Source organism: Coregonus clupeaformis, chromosome 28, assembly GCF_020615455.1.
Source record: "Coregonus clupeaformis isolate EN_2021a chromosome 28, ASM2061545v1, whole genome shotgun sequence".
Classification (NCBI taxonomy): Eukaryota; Metazoa; Chordata; class Actinopteri; order Salmoniformes; family Salmonidae; genus Coregonus; species Coregonus clupeaformis.
The window spans coordinates 32,809,615-32,827,143 of record NC_059219.1 but is presented as its reverse complement, the minus strand read 5'-3'; the positions used below and the strand labels follow the sequence as shown (position 1 = coordinate 32,827,143).

At 44.4% G+C, this 17,529-nt stretch overlaps 1 protein-coding gene across 1 annotated transcript; it reads right to left on the bottom strand.

Moving 5' to 3' along the window:
• Positions 1–391: 391 nt before the first annotated feature.
• Positions 392–16,936, bottom strand: LOC121543441 (probable tubulin polyglutamylase TTLL1). The gene is made up of 10 exons (XM_041853318.2): positions 16,663–16,936; positions 16,241–16,361; positions 15,597–15,805; positions 15,168–15,348; positions 14,795–14,932; positions 14,328–14,436; positions 14,036–14,179; positions 13,768–13,854; positions 10,680–10,843; positions 392–2,274 (listed from the first exon to the last, which is right to left on the bottom strand). Exons 1-10 carry the CDS (start codon positions 16,703–16,705, stop codon positions 2,142–2,144), a joined length of 1,329 nt encoding a protein of 442 aa, XP_041709252.2. The 5' UTR covers positions 16,706–16,936; the 3' UTR covers positions 392–2,141.
• Between the last annotated feature and the right edge of the window lie 593 nt (positions 16,937–17,529).

Below are 17,529 nucleotides of genomic sequence, written 5' to 3'. Positions count from 1 at the left end.
TCTCATTTCAAGAAATGTCAATAACTGCAAAAAAAAAAAAAGGAATATATGTCCACTGATATTGTTCAGCAAAACGGCAGCCCTGCCACTTGTTTTGGTATACAGCTGAGGGATGGGGAAATGTAACCCCTGTCAAATTCAGAGAGTGCTCTGACACAGTCTGTGTTTAGTGGTCCTCTGTAGCTCAATTGGTTGAGCATGGCGCTTGTAATGCCAGGGTAGTGGGTTCGATCCCCGGGACCACCCATTCGTAAAAATGTATGCACACATGACTGTAAGTCGCTTTGGATAAAAGCGTCTGCTAAATGGCATATTATTATTATATTATAGTGTGGGAATCTGTCTAATGCACACAGGTGACCCCTAAAAATAGAGATTTAGACAAATCCCCCATTGTTTAATTGGATTTATTACATGCAGAGACATTTGAGCCACCAGGAAGTATTAATGCATTTAAAAACCCAAAACATTGCATGTTATAATTCCTATATTTCATGACGTATAGCATTCAGTAAATGTATAAAAAAAAATTGCAGCTCCCTGTATGCAACAAAGAATGAGGGTAAAAGAATGACATGAAATGCATAACCAAATAGCGTCAAAAGTACATCAAAATACGTTATTATTTTAATGTAACCGTGTATATTTCATTGTGTACTAAAACCATCTTTAAGACAAAGGCAGCAGCACCATATTACTATATATAAACCATGGTTCAGTCTTCTATACAAAAAAGCCCACATCATTAAACCTAATGGTGACTGTTAAATGGTTAATTCACCCAAATTACAAAATTACATATTGGTTTCCTTTGGGTGAACCATCCCTTTAACAACTCTGGGGGACCACAGTGAGGTGGGATGTATGGTACTGTATATAAGAAATGAATAAAGATACTCTATGGGTTATTACATCATGTTCACATCATATTCACTTTCTTACAGCATACACACTTTCAGAATGGTTCAGTCTGTGGTAGCTCAGTAGCCACTTCAGCTTTAGTCTCTTGTATGCCAACTGCTGGAGGTGACCACACACTGTGCCCAGAATGGGATTATCTTAAACACACAGGCAGACCAGGGGTGTGCTGGTGTGTGTCTCAAATGGCACCCTATTCCCTATATAGTGCACTACTTCTGACCATGGCCCATAGGTAATAGGGTGCCCTTTGGGACGCAACCCTGGTTTCGAGGTCACCCCTCCAAGGTCACACCACAGGAAAACATGTTGGCATGGCAATGTTGTCAACAACACAAAATTAATGGTCATTTAACGTTTGAAGAGTTGACCTCATCACTTTATATCCAGATATTTAACTGTAAAGGCATTGCTTTATCCCAAAGTTTAACTTATGAGTAACAACTCAAATGTAAAGTCGTACAACCAAACATTGAACAAGTCTCTCAATTTTGTAAAAGTACTTCCAATACATTGACTGTCCTATGCATACTGTAAAAGTACTTCCAATACATTGACTGTCCTATGCAAACTGTATCTTTATACACTTTATAGCCTACTCCAGTGGCTTGAAAAGCAAATGCTTCAAAGCTCACTTTCCAGTCTTACTTTCGTTTGTTGTTAGCATTGTCCGTTACACTATGTTTTATACCATCAACAAATAGCAAATGCTTTTTCGGGTCATACATTTCAAAATAAAGAGGTGAAACCTGTCGGTTTTCAGACATGAACCGAATAATTTCACACATCAATGTGTCTCAACCTAGTAAATATTCTGCTTGAAAACATAAAAAACATTAAAGTAAAACAATTCCACAACAATATATGTAAACATTATTCAAACATGTGCATTGATTGAAATCCTCTAACAGTCTTCTGAGAATGTCCCCTTCCCAATGCTATATAAAAGGTTGATAAATGCTAGTATTTAGTGTATTATACAGAGCTTCTGCTAAACGTGGGTGTGTGGGACCCCTTCTTTACTGACTGCAAAACACACACGTGTCCTTGCTTGTGATGCATGGCAGGGTCCTCAGAGTTGACTGGGTCCTCTCCCTCCCTGCCATCCTTCCATCCCTCTGTCTGTGTAGTCCCTTGCCCCAGACCCCCTTTCCCCCATGAATGACACAGGAAGAGCAACGAGAGGTCAGTGAAGGGACAGTGAGGCGTTGGACATTGCCACCTCACTTCCAGGTGGCGGCAGCTGGGCGTGGCCCGGTGCCCCCCTTCGCCGTTCCCTTTGACCCAAGCGACTGACCCGAGCGACTCCGTAGGTCGCATTCTGCATTCTCACTCAGCGCCTGCTCCTCGTCGTACCTGAGGAAGGGAGAGATAGAGAGAGGCAGGGAGGGAAGGGAAGAGAGAGAAAGAGACAGAGGATAGAGAGAGGGAGTACACTTAGAAAAAAAGAGTTATTTGGCTGTCCCCATAGGAGAACCGTTTATGATTCCAGCTAGAACCCTTTTTGGTTCCAAGTAAAACTCGTTTGGGTTCCATGTAGAACCCTATGTGGAAAGGGTTTTACATGGAACTCAAAAGGGTTGTACCTGGAACCAAAAAAGGATTCTTCAAAACGTTATCCTATGGTGACAGCCGAAGAACCGTTTTAGGTTCAAGATACACTCTTAGAAGAAAAGGTGCTATGTGTAAGATACAGTACTGGTAAGAGCTACTGTCACGATCGTTTACGGACGAGAAGGACCAAGGCGCAGCGTGATATGCATTCATATTTATTTACGGCTAAACACACGACAAAACAACAAACGAAACGTGAAGTCCAAGGTAGCATACAAACAACATACCTTACACGGAACAAGATCCCACAACCCACTAGTGCCAACAGGCTAGCTAAGTATGGTCCCCAATCAGAGACAACGAGCTACAGCTGCCTCTGATTGGGAACCACCCTGACCAACATAGATCTAAACCAGGGGTGTCAAACGTACGGCCCGCGGGCCGGATCAGGCCCGCAAACGGGTTTAATCCGGCCCGCGAGATGATTAAGAAAAGAAAAAAAAATAAGATTTTTTTTTTTTTTTTTTTTTTAAGTATAAAAATGCGCTGCAATTTTTCAATAAAATAAACTGCTGTTCCAATTGCGTCCACTGGATGGCGCAATAGCAATTGTGTTAAGCAAGCAAACTGTTTATACCGGGGCAGAGCAAGTAGGTCAAGCCCGTGCAGCCAATGAGCTACTTTGTTTTGCCCGCGATATTTATTACGGCTTCTACTTTTAACATTATGTGCTTTGGCACCCTCATTGCCCCAATATGTCTCTGTCAAAAAATAGAAAAGTGGACGCAGAGTGCAGAGTGTTCCAAGAAAAATGGTCATCCTATTTAATCACGGAATTGAATGGGAAAGCTGTATGTTTGGTGTGTTCAGAGCATGTTGCAGTGCTGAAAGAATATAACCTTTGTCGCCACTATGTGAGTCTTCATGCCGACAAATATGACAACTTTCAAGGACAGCGGAGATAAGAGAAGGTGAATGAACTGTTGGCGGGTCTGAAGAAACAGCAGTCTGTGTTTACTCACAGCCGAGACATCAGTGACGCTGCAGTGAAAGCTAGCTACCTCATTGCTAATGAAATCGCAGTGGCTTCAAAACCATTTAGTGAGGGTGAATTTGTAAAAACATGCATGATGAAGGCAGCGGAGATTGTGTGCCCTGAAAAGCGGCAGGCTTTTGCAAATATCAGCCTGACAAGAAACACAGTTGCAGACAGGATTTCCGATCTTTCAGTGGATTTGGACAGCCAGTTGAAGCAAAAAGTAAAGTCATTTATTGCGTTTTCGGTTGCAATTGATGAAAGCACGGACATTACAGATGTTGCACAACTGGCCATTTTTTCATCCGCGGAGTTGATGACACATTGACCGCAGTGGCGGCTGGCCGATAGAGGGCGCTAGGGCGCCGCCCCCTTAAATAAAATTATTTAAAAAAAAAAAATAATAATAATAATAATAATAATAATAATAATAAAAACATCAGTATGTCAATATTTGTGTGTTTGAAATATGGAATGCACACAGTAATATGTGTAAGATATGATAGAAAATCATATTCGCAACCTTTCCTCTGCCTGTCAAACGCCTCGTCAGCTCTGGGCGATACAGAAAGTGCCCCGAGGAGGCGGGTCTACGTAGCAGTTAAGCCAATTGCTAATTTAAGATATGAATGTATGACATAAAATGTAGACAATCAGCGATCTTAAATCGAATCCAAGGAGGGCGATTATTTTATCGCCCCAAGCTCGCCCCTGATAAAATAAGGACCGGGCTCCAGTGGCGCCATTTTTACTAGACGACAATGGCGAGTGCAAACGTTACTCCTCCAAGACCCAACCCTAACTCGGTGAAATCTCTCCTCCAAGATCCGTTTGAGAGGAGAACTTTGTCAGAGAAAGTTCGGGTGAAAGAGCTGGGCCCAGATCAACCTGACCTCTCAATCAGACAGCAGGCTAGCGAGAAAGGGAAGCAGTATATGCGCGGCTTCTCCCGTAGCTGGTACACCAGGAAGGCTTGGCTGGCTGGGTGCACTGATGCTAATGCTTTATTTTGCTTTCCGTGCTTGCTTTTTAAAACGCACGGGGTCAGATTCAGCATGGACAGGTACCGGAGTGAGGGATATGAAGCACCTGTCAGAGAAGGTAAAGAAACATGAGAACACCAGGGCACACATGGACAACTCTGTAAAGCTAGCTGTATTAGGAAGGGTGAACATTGCTACGCAGCTGGATGACGGCCACAGGATTGCGGTGAGGAAACACAATGAGGAGGTGGATAAAAACAGGCACATTCTATCCAAAATTATCGATTGTGTGAAGTTCTGTGGGGCTTTTGAGTTGGCCTTGCGTGGGCACGAGGAGACTGACTCCTCGGACAACCCCGGCATTTTCCGGGGCTTAGTGGATTTTGTTGCCTCCCTCGACAGTGTGCTGGAGGAGCACCTGAAGACAGCTACCGTTTTTAAGGGCACGTCAAAGACGATACAGAACGAGCTGTTGGACTGTATGCTGTCAGTGCTTAAGGATTACATCCTGGAGGAAGTAAAGAGTGCTGATTTTATCGCCATTCAAGCTGACCGAGACGACTGACGTTTCCACCCACTGCCAGTTGGTGCTTGTGATACGCTACATCGATGCTAAAAGTAACGTCCAAGAGCGTTTTTCGAGTTCATTTTGATCGAGAACGCAACCGCCAACACCATCGCTACAGCGCTGCTGGAGAGGCTCAGCACCATACTCTCACATGGACAAAAGGCCAAACTTATTGCCCAGGCTTACGACGGAGCAAGTGTGATGAGGGGAGCCACCGGCGAGTGCAGCGTAAAATAGTGGATGTGTACGAAATGCGCACTACGTCCACTGCTATGCACATCAGCTGAACCTCATCATGCAGCAGGCTACTTCACGCATCCCCAGGATCGGCACTTTCTTTTCCGACCTTGCAGGATTTTCTGCTTTCTTCTCCAGGTCTCCCAAGCGAACCACCGTGCTTGACGAAGTGGTTGCGCATAGACTCCCCAGAGCCTCTACAACACGATGGAACTTCCACAGTCGCGCTGTAAACACTGTGTACGAGTACAGGGATGACCTCCTAACGTGTTTCCAGACCATCAGAGACTCTGGGAACTTTGATGCCCCGACTGTCAGAGAGGCGGGGGGCTTTGTGAGGATGCTCGAAGACGAGGCTTTCTGTTTTTTCCTGGCACTGTTCCACAAGATCATGCCAAATGTGGACATGCTTTTCAGCCAGCTGCAGAAGAGGAACATCGACCCTGTCTTCATTAAAGCACTTGTCCAGAGGTTCACAGATAGCATGCTAACAATCAGGTAAATAACTATATTTACTATTGGCTGATAAAGATGTTGTTAGAAAGATGAATAGTTCACTTACAACAGTTTAAAAGCCTAAATGTGTCTGGTCATCAAAGTGAGTGATTATCATAGAGCCGTCACAATTATATTTGTTTTAGTATTTTAAAAGGAAAGAGAAGACACAATCAGACGTTGATAATAATGCAGGAAAGTACTACACAGTTTGTAATAATTATTCAGGTGTCCACCAGTTCTGGAGCACATTAACAATTAGTCACATTTAGTATGATCATAAAATACTGTATGCTATTCTTCCAGTCAAAGGTTTGAGTTCATCCACTTGATATCCATTTCTATATTATACATCCTTTTATACAGTGTAAGATTTCCTATAAACTTTATAATAATTTCATGTTATTGTCCACTTTCCACTCTGTTCTGACAGCATGCCTGTTGCGTTGCCTGTTTACTACCAATGGTGAAAAGTTCACTTTAAATGCAAATGAAAGGCTTGGGTTTGTGTAATATGTTTTTGTGTAAGAATGCCTCAACTTTTTAATATTGGCATTAAATAATTACTGAATGTTTCACTGAGCACTGCTGTCCTGCAGTTTGTGTTAAAATATATCGCGATGGTTACAGGAAAAAAAAAAGTATGGCACAGCCCCACCGAGAATATTTTTCACCAGCCGCCACTGATTGACCGTCACCGAGGAGTTCGTGGAGTTGGTGCCGATGACAGATACAACGACAGCAGCTGATATTTTTACCGCACTCGTCGGCGCGCTGGACAGGGTCGGAGTGGACTGGTCCCGCGCTGTCAGCCTGGCTACAGATGGTGCGCCCTCAATGATCGGGAAAAAAGCAGGCGTTGTGACAAAGTTCAGAGAGAAAGTGCAATCTGCAAATGGAGGACGTGATTTTTTGACTTTTCACTGTATTTTGCACCAGGAGGCTTTGTGTTGCAAGTCATTAAAGATGGATAACGTCATGAAGGTGGTCATCCAAACTGTTAATTTCATCCGATCCAGAAGCCTGAATCACCGTCAGTTTGACAGCCTTCTCAGAGAGAAAGACCACATCTATGGCCTGCCATACCACACTGAGGTAAGATGGTTAAGCCGAGGTGCTGTGCTGAGGCGTTTCTTTGATTTATGAGAAGAAATTGAACAGTTCATGGAAGAAAAGGGCAAACCAGTGTTAGAATTTCATTCCGCAGAATGGATGCCGGACCTTGCATTTATGGTGGATGTTACAGAGCACCTGAATAACTTGAACAAACAGCTGCAAGGGCGCAACAACGTTGTCACGCAGTATTATGACAGCATACGTTCTTTCAAGTTGAAGCTGTCATTGTGGGAGACGCAACTTGCCGGTGGTGATGCAGCTCACTTCCCCTGTCTGAAAAATGTGTGCGCGACCCAACATGTGGCAGACATGAAGCGGTTTAAAGATCAAATAACTGGACTGTTACGGGAGTTTGAGCAACGCTTTCAGATTTATGTTTATATGTTTTTATGTTGATGTGCTATTGTTTTTAATTGATTTTATTTTATTTGTATATTTAACCTATTCTTGACTCTGTGGTTCTTGCACTTGTTTGGGGAACAGGATTTCATTATTTTTATCTACATTTCTGCCTGAGAAATGACACCCTGATATAGTTCTGTGATCTGTGATATACTTCTGTGAATCACTGAGGCATTGTGTGTTTGTGTGTTCTTTGTCCTCAGAACTTTCAAATAACTTGAGGTGTTTTATGATTAATAGTGATGTTGTGCTTTTGGACACTGCCCTCAGGCTCCAGCTTTATGTTTATATGTTTTTATGTTGATGTGCTATTGTTTTTAATTGATTTTATTTTATTTGTATATTTAACCTATTCTTGACTCTGTGGTTCTTGCACTTGTTTGGGGAACAGGATTTCATTATTTTTATCTACATTTCTGCCTGAGAAATGACACCCTGATATAGTTCTGTGATCTGTGAAACAGTTCTGTTAATCACTGAGGCATTGTGTGTTTGTGTGTTCTTTTTCTTTAGAATTTTCAAATAAACTTGACGTGTTTTATGATTAATAGTGATGTTGTGCTTGTACTATTTTGGACACACTGTCCTCAGGCTCCAGCTTTATGTTGTATGTTGATCGTATTAAAACAAAGAAAACAATCTGAAGTTGTTGTTTTTAAGTTAAATATACCATGATTTTTCCGGTCTGGCCCACTTGGGAATAGATTTTCCTCCATGTGGCCCCTGAGCTAAAATGAGTTTGACACCCCTGATCTAAAGGATCTAGAAACTAAACATAGAAAACACTACATAGAAACTACACAACCTGGCTCAACATTTAAGAGTCCCCAGAGCCAGGGCGTGACAGTACCCCCCCACAAAGGTGCGGACTCCGACCGTGCAACCTAAACATAACAGGGTAGGGGCCGGGTGGGCATTCCGCCTCGGAGGCGGATCCGGCTCCGGGCGTGACCACCACCTATTATCCGCCTCCCTGTTGCGCCCCTGGTCTGGTCTGGAACCGCTGACTGGAGCTGGACCCGACGACGGTGGATCGAACTGCTCTGGCTCCGGAGTGGAGCTGCTGACCGGAGCTGGATCAGGCACCGGTGGAGCGGACTGCTCTGGCTCCGGAGTGGAGCCGCTGACCGGAGCTGGACTGGACCCCGGTGGAGCGGATTGCTCTGGCTCGGAGTGGAGCAGCTGACCGGTGCCGACCAGGCACCGGTGGAACAGGCACGGGCCGTGCCGGACTGGACACACGCACCGCTGGCTTGGTGCGGGGAGTAGGAACGGGCCGAACCTGGCTGATGACGCGCACCCCTGGCTTGGTGCGGGGAGCAGGAACGGGCCGGACTGGGCTGACGACGCGCACCACTGGCTTAGTGCGGGGAGCAGGAACGGGCCGTACCAGACTGGCGACGTGCACCACTGGCCTGGTGCGGGGAGCAGGAACAGGCCGGGCCGGGCCGGCGACGCGCACCACTGGCTTGGTGCGAGGGACAGGCACAGGTCGGACCGGGCTGGCGACGCGCACCAATGGCTTGGTGCGAGGGGCAGGAACAGGCCGGGCCGGGCTGGCGACGCGCACCACTGACTTGGTGCGAGGGACAGGAACAGGTCGGACCGGGCTGGCGACGCGCACCACTGGCTTGGTGCGAGGGGCAGGAACAGGCCGGACCGGGCTGGCGACGCGCACCACTGGCTTGATGCGAGGAGCAGGAACGGGCCGAACCGTACTGGGAACACACACCACTGGCTTAGTGCGGGAAGCAGGAACGGGCCGGACCGGACTGGCGACACGCACCACTTGATTGGTGCGAGGAGTGGGACTGGGTTCCTTCATTAACCCCCGCTCCTTCTGCTGCCTAACCAGCTCCTCTCGCCGTGCCTCTACACTTTCCTTCTGCTCCCTCTGAACCAATGGCCCCCCTAATCTGGTGGCCTCCTCTGCTAAACAGCCGAACCGCTCTATCGCGGCCTCCTGCTGCCTCGTCGTCCACGGCGTGAGCCCCCCCCCTAAAAATTTTTTGGGGATTGTCTCTCCCCCGTGATCATGGCCTCCATCCCTCTTGCCAGACTCTCGCTCATCTCCTCCCAAGTCCATCCTCTCTCCTCGTCACGCTGCTTGATCCAGGATTGGTGATATCTTCTGTCACGATTGTTTATGGATAGCTACAGTGGGGTCCGAAATGATTGACACCCTTGATAAAGATGAGCAGAAATAGAGCTCTTTGTCCACGCACACCAGTGGTGGGTTTGGCGTCGAAATGAGAATGCATGAGCAGAAAAGAACCTGTCCCTACTGTAAAATATGGTGGTGTATCTTATGGGACTATTTTGCTTCCACTGGTCCTGGGACCCTTGTTAAAGTCAACGGCATCATGAACTTTACCCAGTATCAGGATATTTTTGCCAAAAACCTGGTTGCCTCTTCCAGGAGGCTGAAACTTGGCCGCAGAGAAATCCACAAAGAAATGGTTAATTGGCCCCAAAATCTACATTTTGCAATGGCCATCTCAGTCTCCGGACTAGAAACATATTGAAAACCTGTGGTTTGAATTGAAGAGGGCAGTCCATAAGCGCAGACGAAGCATATCAAAGATCTGTTAGGATTCTGTCCGTGGAGGCTGCTGAGGGGAGGATGGCTCATAATAATGTCTGGAACGGAGCAAATGGAAACCATGTGTTTGATGTATTTGATGCCATTTCACTCATTCCGCTACAGCCATTACCAAGAGCCCATCCTCCCCAATTAAGGTGCCACCAACCTCCTGTGGATTATGTATGGAGGAATGGTCTACGATCCTTCCCAAAGTGTTCTCCAAAAAAGTAAGGATGCCAGATATAGGAAATATAAAGACAATATAGTGATAACATCCCAACAAAAATGTGTGCACAACTCTGAGGTAAAAGGCTGTGTGTTGTCATTCTGATCACTCAGATAGCTAGCAGCAATGACTAGAAGCTGCTATGCAGTGAATCGTGGATGACTTGTTTCAGGTCAACTGATCCTAAATCAGTTCACGGTTAGAGGTATTTTCTCTAACCGTTAATCCTGGTTTTATGGACCAATAGTCCCAAAACTCCCCGCCCATCTGGCACTCACTCCAGTGGGGCTAGAGCAAACGCTCAAAGTATTTGAACATTTTTAAATAGTTTTTATTTTTACCCTGGGCCACGTTCAGTAGCCAAACGTTGTCGAACGTTGCAGATAGAAATGCCATGATTAGATCCGACTTGATTCCTTATGTCACATGTCAGAGAAGCATGTTTGTTCTACATAGCATATTTCTATCTAAACATTCCGAAACGCTGCATCCTGCTGAACACGCCCCAGGCCCGTTTTCTCCCTTGAGTGTTGTGATAGGAGGAGGGGGCTGTCACTCACAGGACTTGGTAGTTGCCCAGGGCATCTCGGGGTGGGCTGCGGTTCCAGCGGCAGTCGGGAATGTCCCTGTTGGGTGTGATGATGTTGAGCGTGTCATTGATCAGATTGTACTTCAGGATCCGGTCGTTGGCCGTGCTGGAGGTGAGCGACGGGGAGGCGTTGACCTGGAGGACAGACGGGGAATAGACAAACAGACACACAGCAGAGAGCACAGGTCAGGATAAGTATTAGTCATTACGTACAGTTGAAGTCGGAAGTTTAGCCAAATACATTTAAACTCAGTTTTTCACAATTCCTGACATTTAATCCTAGTAAAAATTCCCTGTCTGAGGTCAGTTAGGATCACCACTTTATTTAAGGAATGTGAAATGTCAGAATAATAGTAGAGAGAATGATTTATTTCAGCTTTTATTTATTTCATCACATTCGCAGTGGGTCAGAAGTTTACATACACTCAATTAGTATTTGGTAGCATTGCCTTTCAATTGTTTAACTTGGGTCAAACGTTTCGGGTAGCCTTCCACAAGCTTCCTACAATAAGTTGGGTGAATTGTGGCCCATTCCTCCTGACACAGCTGGTGTAACTCAGTCAGGTTTGTAGGCCTCCTTGCTCGCACACGCTTTTCAGTTCTACCCACACATTTTATATAGGATTGAGGTCAGGGCTTTGTGATGGCTGCTCCAATGCCTTGACTTTTTTGTCCTTATGCCATTTTGCCACAACTTTGTAAGTATACTTGGGGTCATTGTCCATTTGGAAGACCCATTTGCGACCAAGCTTTAACTTCATGACTGATGTCTTGAGATGTTGCTTCAATATATCCACATACTTTTCCTTCCTCATGATGCCATCTATTTTGATAAGTGCACCAGTCCCTCCTGCAGCAAAGCACCCCCACAACATGATGCTGCCACCCCCATGCTTCACGGTTGGGATGGTGTTCTTCGGCTTGCAAGCATCCCCCTTTTTCCTCCAAACATAACGATGGTCATTATGGCCAAACAGTTCTAGTTTCGTTTCATCAGACCAGAGGACATTTCTCCAAAAAGTACGATCTTTGTCCCCATGTGCAGTTGCAAACCATAGTCTGTCTTTTTTATGGCGGTTTTGGAGCAGTGGCTTCTTCCTTGCTGAGCGGCCTTTCAGGTTATGTCGATAGGACTCGTTTTACTGTGGATATAGATATTTTTGTACCTGTTTCCTCCAGCTAATTCATAAGGTCCTTTGCTCTTGTTCTGGGATTGATTTGCACTTTTCGCACCAAAGTACGTTCATCTCTAGGAGACAGAACGCGTCTCCTTCCTGAGCGGTATGACGGCTGCGTGGTCCCATGGTGTTTATACTTGCATACTATTGTTTGTACAGATGAACGTGGTACCTTCAGGCATTTGGAAATTGCTCCCAAGGATGAACCAGACTTGTGGTCTACAATTTTTCTTCTGAGGTCTTGGCTGATTTCTTTTGATTTTCCCATGATGTCAAGCAAAGAGGCACTGAGTTTGAAAGTAGGCCTTGAAATATATCCACAGGTTCACCTCCAATTGACTCAAATTATGTCAATTAGCCTATCAGAAGCTTCTAAAGCCAAGACATCATTTTCTGGAATTTTCCAAGCTGTTTAAAGGCACAGTCAACTTAGTGCATGTAAACTTCTGACCCACTGGAATTGTGATACAGTGAATTATAAGTGAAATAATCTGTCTGTAAACAATTGTTGGAAAACTGACTTGTGTCATGCACAAAGTAGATGTCCTAACCAACTTGCCAAAAGTATTGTTTGTTAACAAGACATTTGTGGAGTGGTTGAAAAACGAGTTTTAATGACTCCAACCTACAGTGAGGGAAAGAGTATTTGATCCCCTGCTGATTTTGTACGTTTGCCCACTGACAAAGAAATTATCAGTCTATAATTTTAATGGTAGGTTTATTTGAACAGTGAGAGACAGAATAACAACAACAAAATCCAGAAAAACGCATGTCAACAATGTTATAAATTGATTTGCATTTTAATGAGGGAAATAAGTATTTGACCCCTCTGCAAAACATGACTTAGTACTTGGTGGCAAAACCCTTGTTGGCAATCACAGAGGTCAGACGTTTCTTGTAGTTGGCCACCAGGTTTGCACACATCTCAGGAGGGATTTTGTCCAACTCCTCTTTGCAGATCTTCTCCAAGTCATTAAGGTTTCGAGCCTGACGTTTGGCAACTCGAACCTTCAGCTCCCTCCACAGATTTTCTACAACTTGATTGTAGTCCACCTGTGGTAAATTCAATTGATTGGACATGATTTGGAAAGGCACACACCTGTTTATATAAGGTCCCACAGTTGACAGTGCATGTCTGTCACGACTCCTGCCGAGGCTGCCTCCCCTTCTTGTCCGGGCAGGCTTCGGCGTTCGTCGTCACCGGCCTTCTAGCCACTGCTGCTTCATATATCATCATTCCATTTGTCTTGTCTTGTCAATTACACACACCTGGTTCATATTCCCCTCATTAGTACGTGTTTAAGTGTTCCCTCTGCCCCCTTGTCCTTGTGGGTGATTGATTGTTCATTGTGAGGATTAGTAGCTCGGTTGAGCTCAGTATTTTGTATTGCCGGGGTATTTTCCCTGTGTGCATGTTTGTTCCAGAGCGCCTGTTTTGCCCACTGGACTGGTTACGTGTTTTACCCTCCTGCGCCTGACTCCTTCAAATCACACATAACACACACACACCTCAGACACAAACACACACACACACCTCAGACACAAACACACACCTAAGACACAAACACACACCTCAGACACAAACACACACACACACCTCAGACACATACACACATATACAGTACAAACGCCCACACACAGAGAGAGAGAAAAGTCAACCCTAAGGACATTAAACTTGGTAGATACTGCAGAGAAAGGAACGCAGCACTGGTTTCACTTCACAAACAATGCAGAACAAAGAAATCATTTCGACACGAGGCCATCTTAGTAGGAACTAGAATTAGAGAGTAAAACTATAGTATGTTCACAATAAGATACTTTTTTACTTTGCATAATTACAGTGTGTGTGTAAAGGCATGCTAAGTCACTTAGGCGCCTCACCTCAATAAGCCATGGCTTCAGCTTGTCATCGATGATGATGTCATATCCATAACACTCAAAGCAATGTTTATCATTGTTCATGACGGGCTGTGACGAGAGACAGAGTGTGTGTTTAGAGGGAAAAAATAAGTTTGTGCGTTGAATGTGTGGGACAGGACAGAAAAATAGAAGAGGTTAGCGGTCAGAGCAGCTGCAACACTGCGGGGATCAAATGGGGAACATGTTTTGGTTTCAGTATGTGTGTGTGTGTTTGGGTGAGACCACTCACTGCGACAGCCTTTAGGGATTGCACCATGATCCAGTGGATCTGGTCAAACAGTCGGCTGGTCACCTCCTTCCCCCTGGTGCTCTCCAGGTACAGACGCAGGTTACAGACCGTCCACTTCCCACCGTGGACGTGGTTATAGTCATCCTGCAACGTGTATAGATGTATTGTACACACATAGAACTATACATATAAACACATGTATTCATGTAGGAGCCATTTCTGCCTGTTTTAGGCCCATTTAGTGTGTTGTGTATATGTTGTCTGTCTTGACAACACACGCACACACACTTACCCCATGTCTCTGAATGGCCACATTAGTCAGGTGCACAAACATGTTGTCCAGTTCACTAGTGCTGGGGGTGTACTTCACTGTGCAAAACCTGCAGAAACCCAGTTTATACCTGCAAGCAACACAAAGGTCCAAATGGACCAAATAGTCAAATACTGATCTGATCAAATCCTGAAGTTATCATTTATCCCAGTGGCAATATCCTTTATAAATATTTTACAGAATTATGAGAATGTATATGCATACTGCACTGTTTATAATGACTGTATTTGCATTAAGTATATGCATACTGCACTGTTTATAATGACTGTATTTGCATTATATGTAACAGACTGTCTATGTTTCTGTTAGTAAAGGGACAATTAAGTTATTATCTATCTATTACCTATCACCTATCCAGTCATTTCAGAGGGGTAGGCCTTGAGGGAAATGAAACCGGGCTGTAGACTTTAGGTTAATCATAAACCTACATGTAACACTTGAGAGGTCGATAGGTGGTAACCAACACATAGAGACGTAGGTCAAACTTCTTGCCTCCGATCAGCAGTGGGTTGTCGATGTACAGAGAGATGACATAGGCCTCCTTGCCACTAGAGGCCGCTACAAACCTAGCAAAAACAAAGGAAACAGAGCATCAGTCATTTATCTATGGACAACTCATCTACGGACAATGCTGTTGAGAACAGCAGATTCAAGAGTAGTGGGGTGATACTACCTGTATGACCTAAGACTGACTGTGAACAATGCAAATGCAAGCAAAGACCCACCTCTGGCAGCCACACACAGGACATTTTTTATCAGTAGTTAGTAGAGGTGTGTGTGTGTGTGTCAGCACTGACTCACGTGGAGGTGCGGCTGTCTCTGGACCACTTCTTGATCTGGGACAGTTTGTTGATAAGAAAGATGCCTTTTCCCTGAGCTTTCCCACACGGCTTCATTATCCACGTGCTGGAAGGACTCTTACGGAACTCCTCCACAAACAGATTATAATCCGCCGGAAGCATGAACGTCACCGGCACAAAATCTGGGACACAACCAGAGAGGCAGAGAGGGAGTATGAAAACACAGAGAAATATGAAAGTACAGTATTGATGACATTTGTTTAGCAGCACAAAATGATGAGTGAGTTTAGCTCTTATAGCCCAAGACCCTGAAAAAGGGACGCACTAACACTTCTAGTCAGAGCCCCTTGCAGCAGGTGCAATTGAAATTTACATCCACATTTATTTACATATACTGCAAGTAAGCAGTGGGAAAGCTCATAACTGCTACCTAAATAAAGGTATTTCCCGTTTTCGTCTTTCTCGGCCAGTGGGCTTCCCTCCTTCTCCATATCTTTGCGGTAGCGTTTGATGTTCTTGATCATCAGGTCCTTCCTGGTTAGCTCGTAGTGGTTGGGGAAGTGGTTGACCATCTGCTCGTCCGAGAGACGGTAACCCGTGTCCACACTGAACACGTTCCGGATGGTCTGGACACTCATCCTATAGTGAGACGTAAACGGATCATAAACAGGGTTTCCCCAAGGCTGATGGAGTTTCGCAGGGTGGGTAGTCAGTCAGGGATCGGATTTTTGTGATTAATCAGGAATTTCTGTTTTTCTCAATGACATTATCTGTTATTCACAGTTACACGTCATAGCAATTTGTCTACTTTACCCCTGAACCAATATCCTTTTTTTAACAACTTTTTTTCTATGTTGTCCAGGGCTGTGTTCAGTAGGCACAAATAAAAGAAAACGTTTTTTAAAAGAAAATGAGTGTTGTTATTGGACAAGACCAGGTAGTAACGTGTGTTTCAAACATTCTTCTCCTGTTTTGTGCCCACTGAACACGACCCTGATCTCTGTCTGTGCTACACTGGCATTCATAAGCATACTGTCACGTAGAAAAAGCTACATAGCTCCAATGACAGCCTACCAGTAGAAGTTCCAGTCCTCGCTCTCTGTGACCTGAGTCCATCCTCTCTTCTCAAAGTTGTTGATGAGTACGGATTTCTCAATGTCAGTCACCCATTTCACCTTATTAGCCATGGTTCCTCCTAGAGTCACACACGCACACACGGAAACACACACAAATACAAGCACACACACACATGCATGCACAGATAAGCTTGTCACGTGTAATAAACATAGGTATAACTAATAGTCTATTGTTTTGCCCATGATGAGCCCCTGCAATTTGCTAGCTCGCAAAAACACTGAATTCATGTGCTATCACATTCACAACTATATTTTGGTAGCATTTTGGTGTACTGTAAAGTATGGCACACAATCTTGTTATATCAGATAGCTAGGTATCCATGTATCCTTCCACACCAAATAACAGCTTTAGCTAGCTACCTGGAAATCGATCTTCTAATCTTCTTGTCAAACAACCGGTCATCAGCCCCAGCTAGCTGGATCCACCCTGCCTGAGACACCTGCAAAGGATAATGATTTTCATCCAATCGTGATGTCTGGTTCAATCGCCTTCAAGAGGAGCTTAATGCAAATTATAAAGGATAAATCCTCAATTTATTGACTTGATCCATGTCTTCTGCAAGGGTGAATGCTTGTTATCTCTTATCTTGATTTATCGATCCCATCCCAGCTCTTCCGGGTGAATAACCTAGCAACCGACGACGCGTCGAACTGTCAAATAATTCACGTTCATTCCACCACAGGGTGGCGCTAAATGCACGTTACATTTTTTGCATGCAGGGATATTTTTCACCACCGGTTACCCTCTAGTGGTTGTTGAGAGAAACACACTCCTCAAGGATCTTCCTGGTATAACTACCATAGGCGTGGCTGTTGAAATAATAATTGTGGCAGTTACTTGAAAACAACAAGATTAAAGGACGCTGCTGTAAGTACGACATTGTTTTACAACTGTGAAATATTCTAAACATTTTTATATTTAGGATATTGTACTATAATGTCCATATTATGTGCGTTACAGGGCGGCGTCTACTTTAATCTACAAAATAGGTAAGTTTGAAATGTTTGTTATTCTACAATGCACCTGTTCCTTTGTTGTCAGACAAGGAATATTTTAGACAATAATTGACTGCAGTACTGCTCTTCTCATTGTGAAACTCGATTAAAAAATATGAATAATGATAGGATCATTGTCATTGTTTAAATATTTTAAATTGAAATAGGGCAAATTGTACTGTATTTATTGCTTGTGTGATCTTCAAAACGACCTTAGGTTTGTTTGGTGAA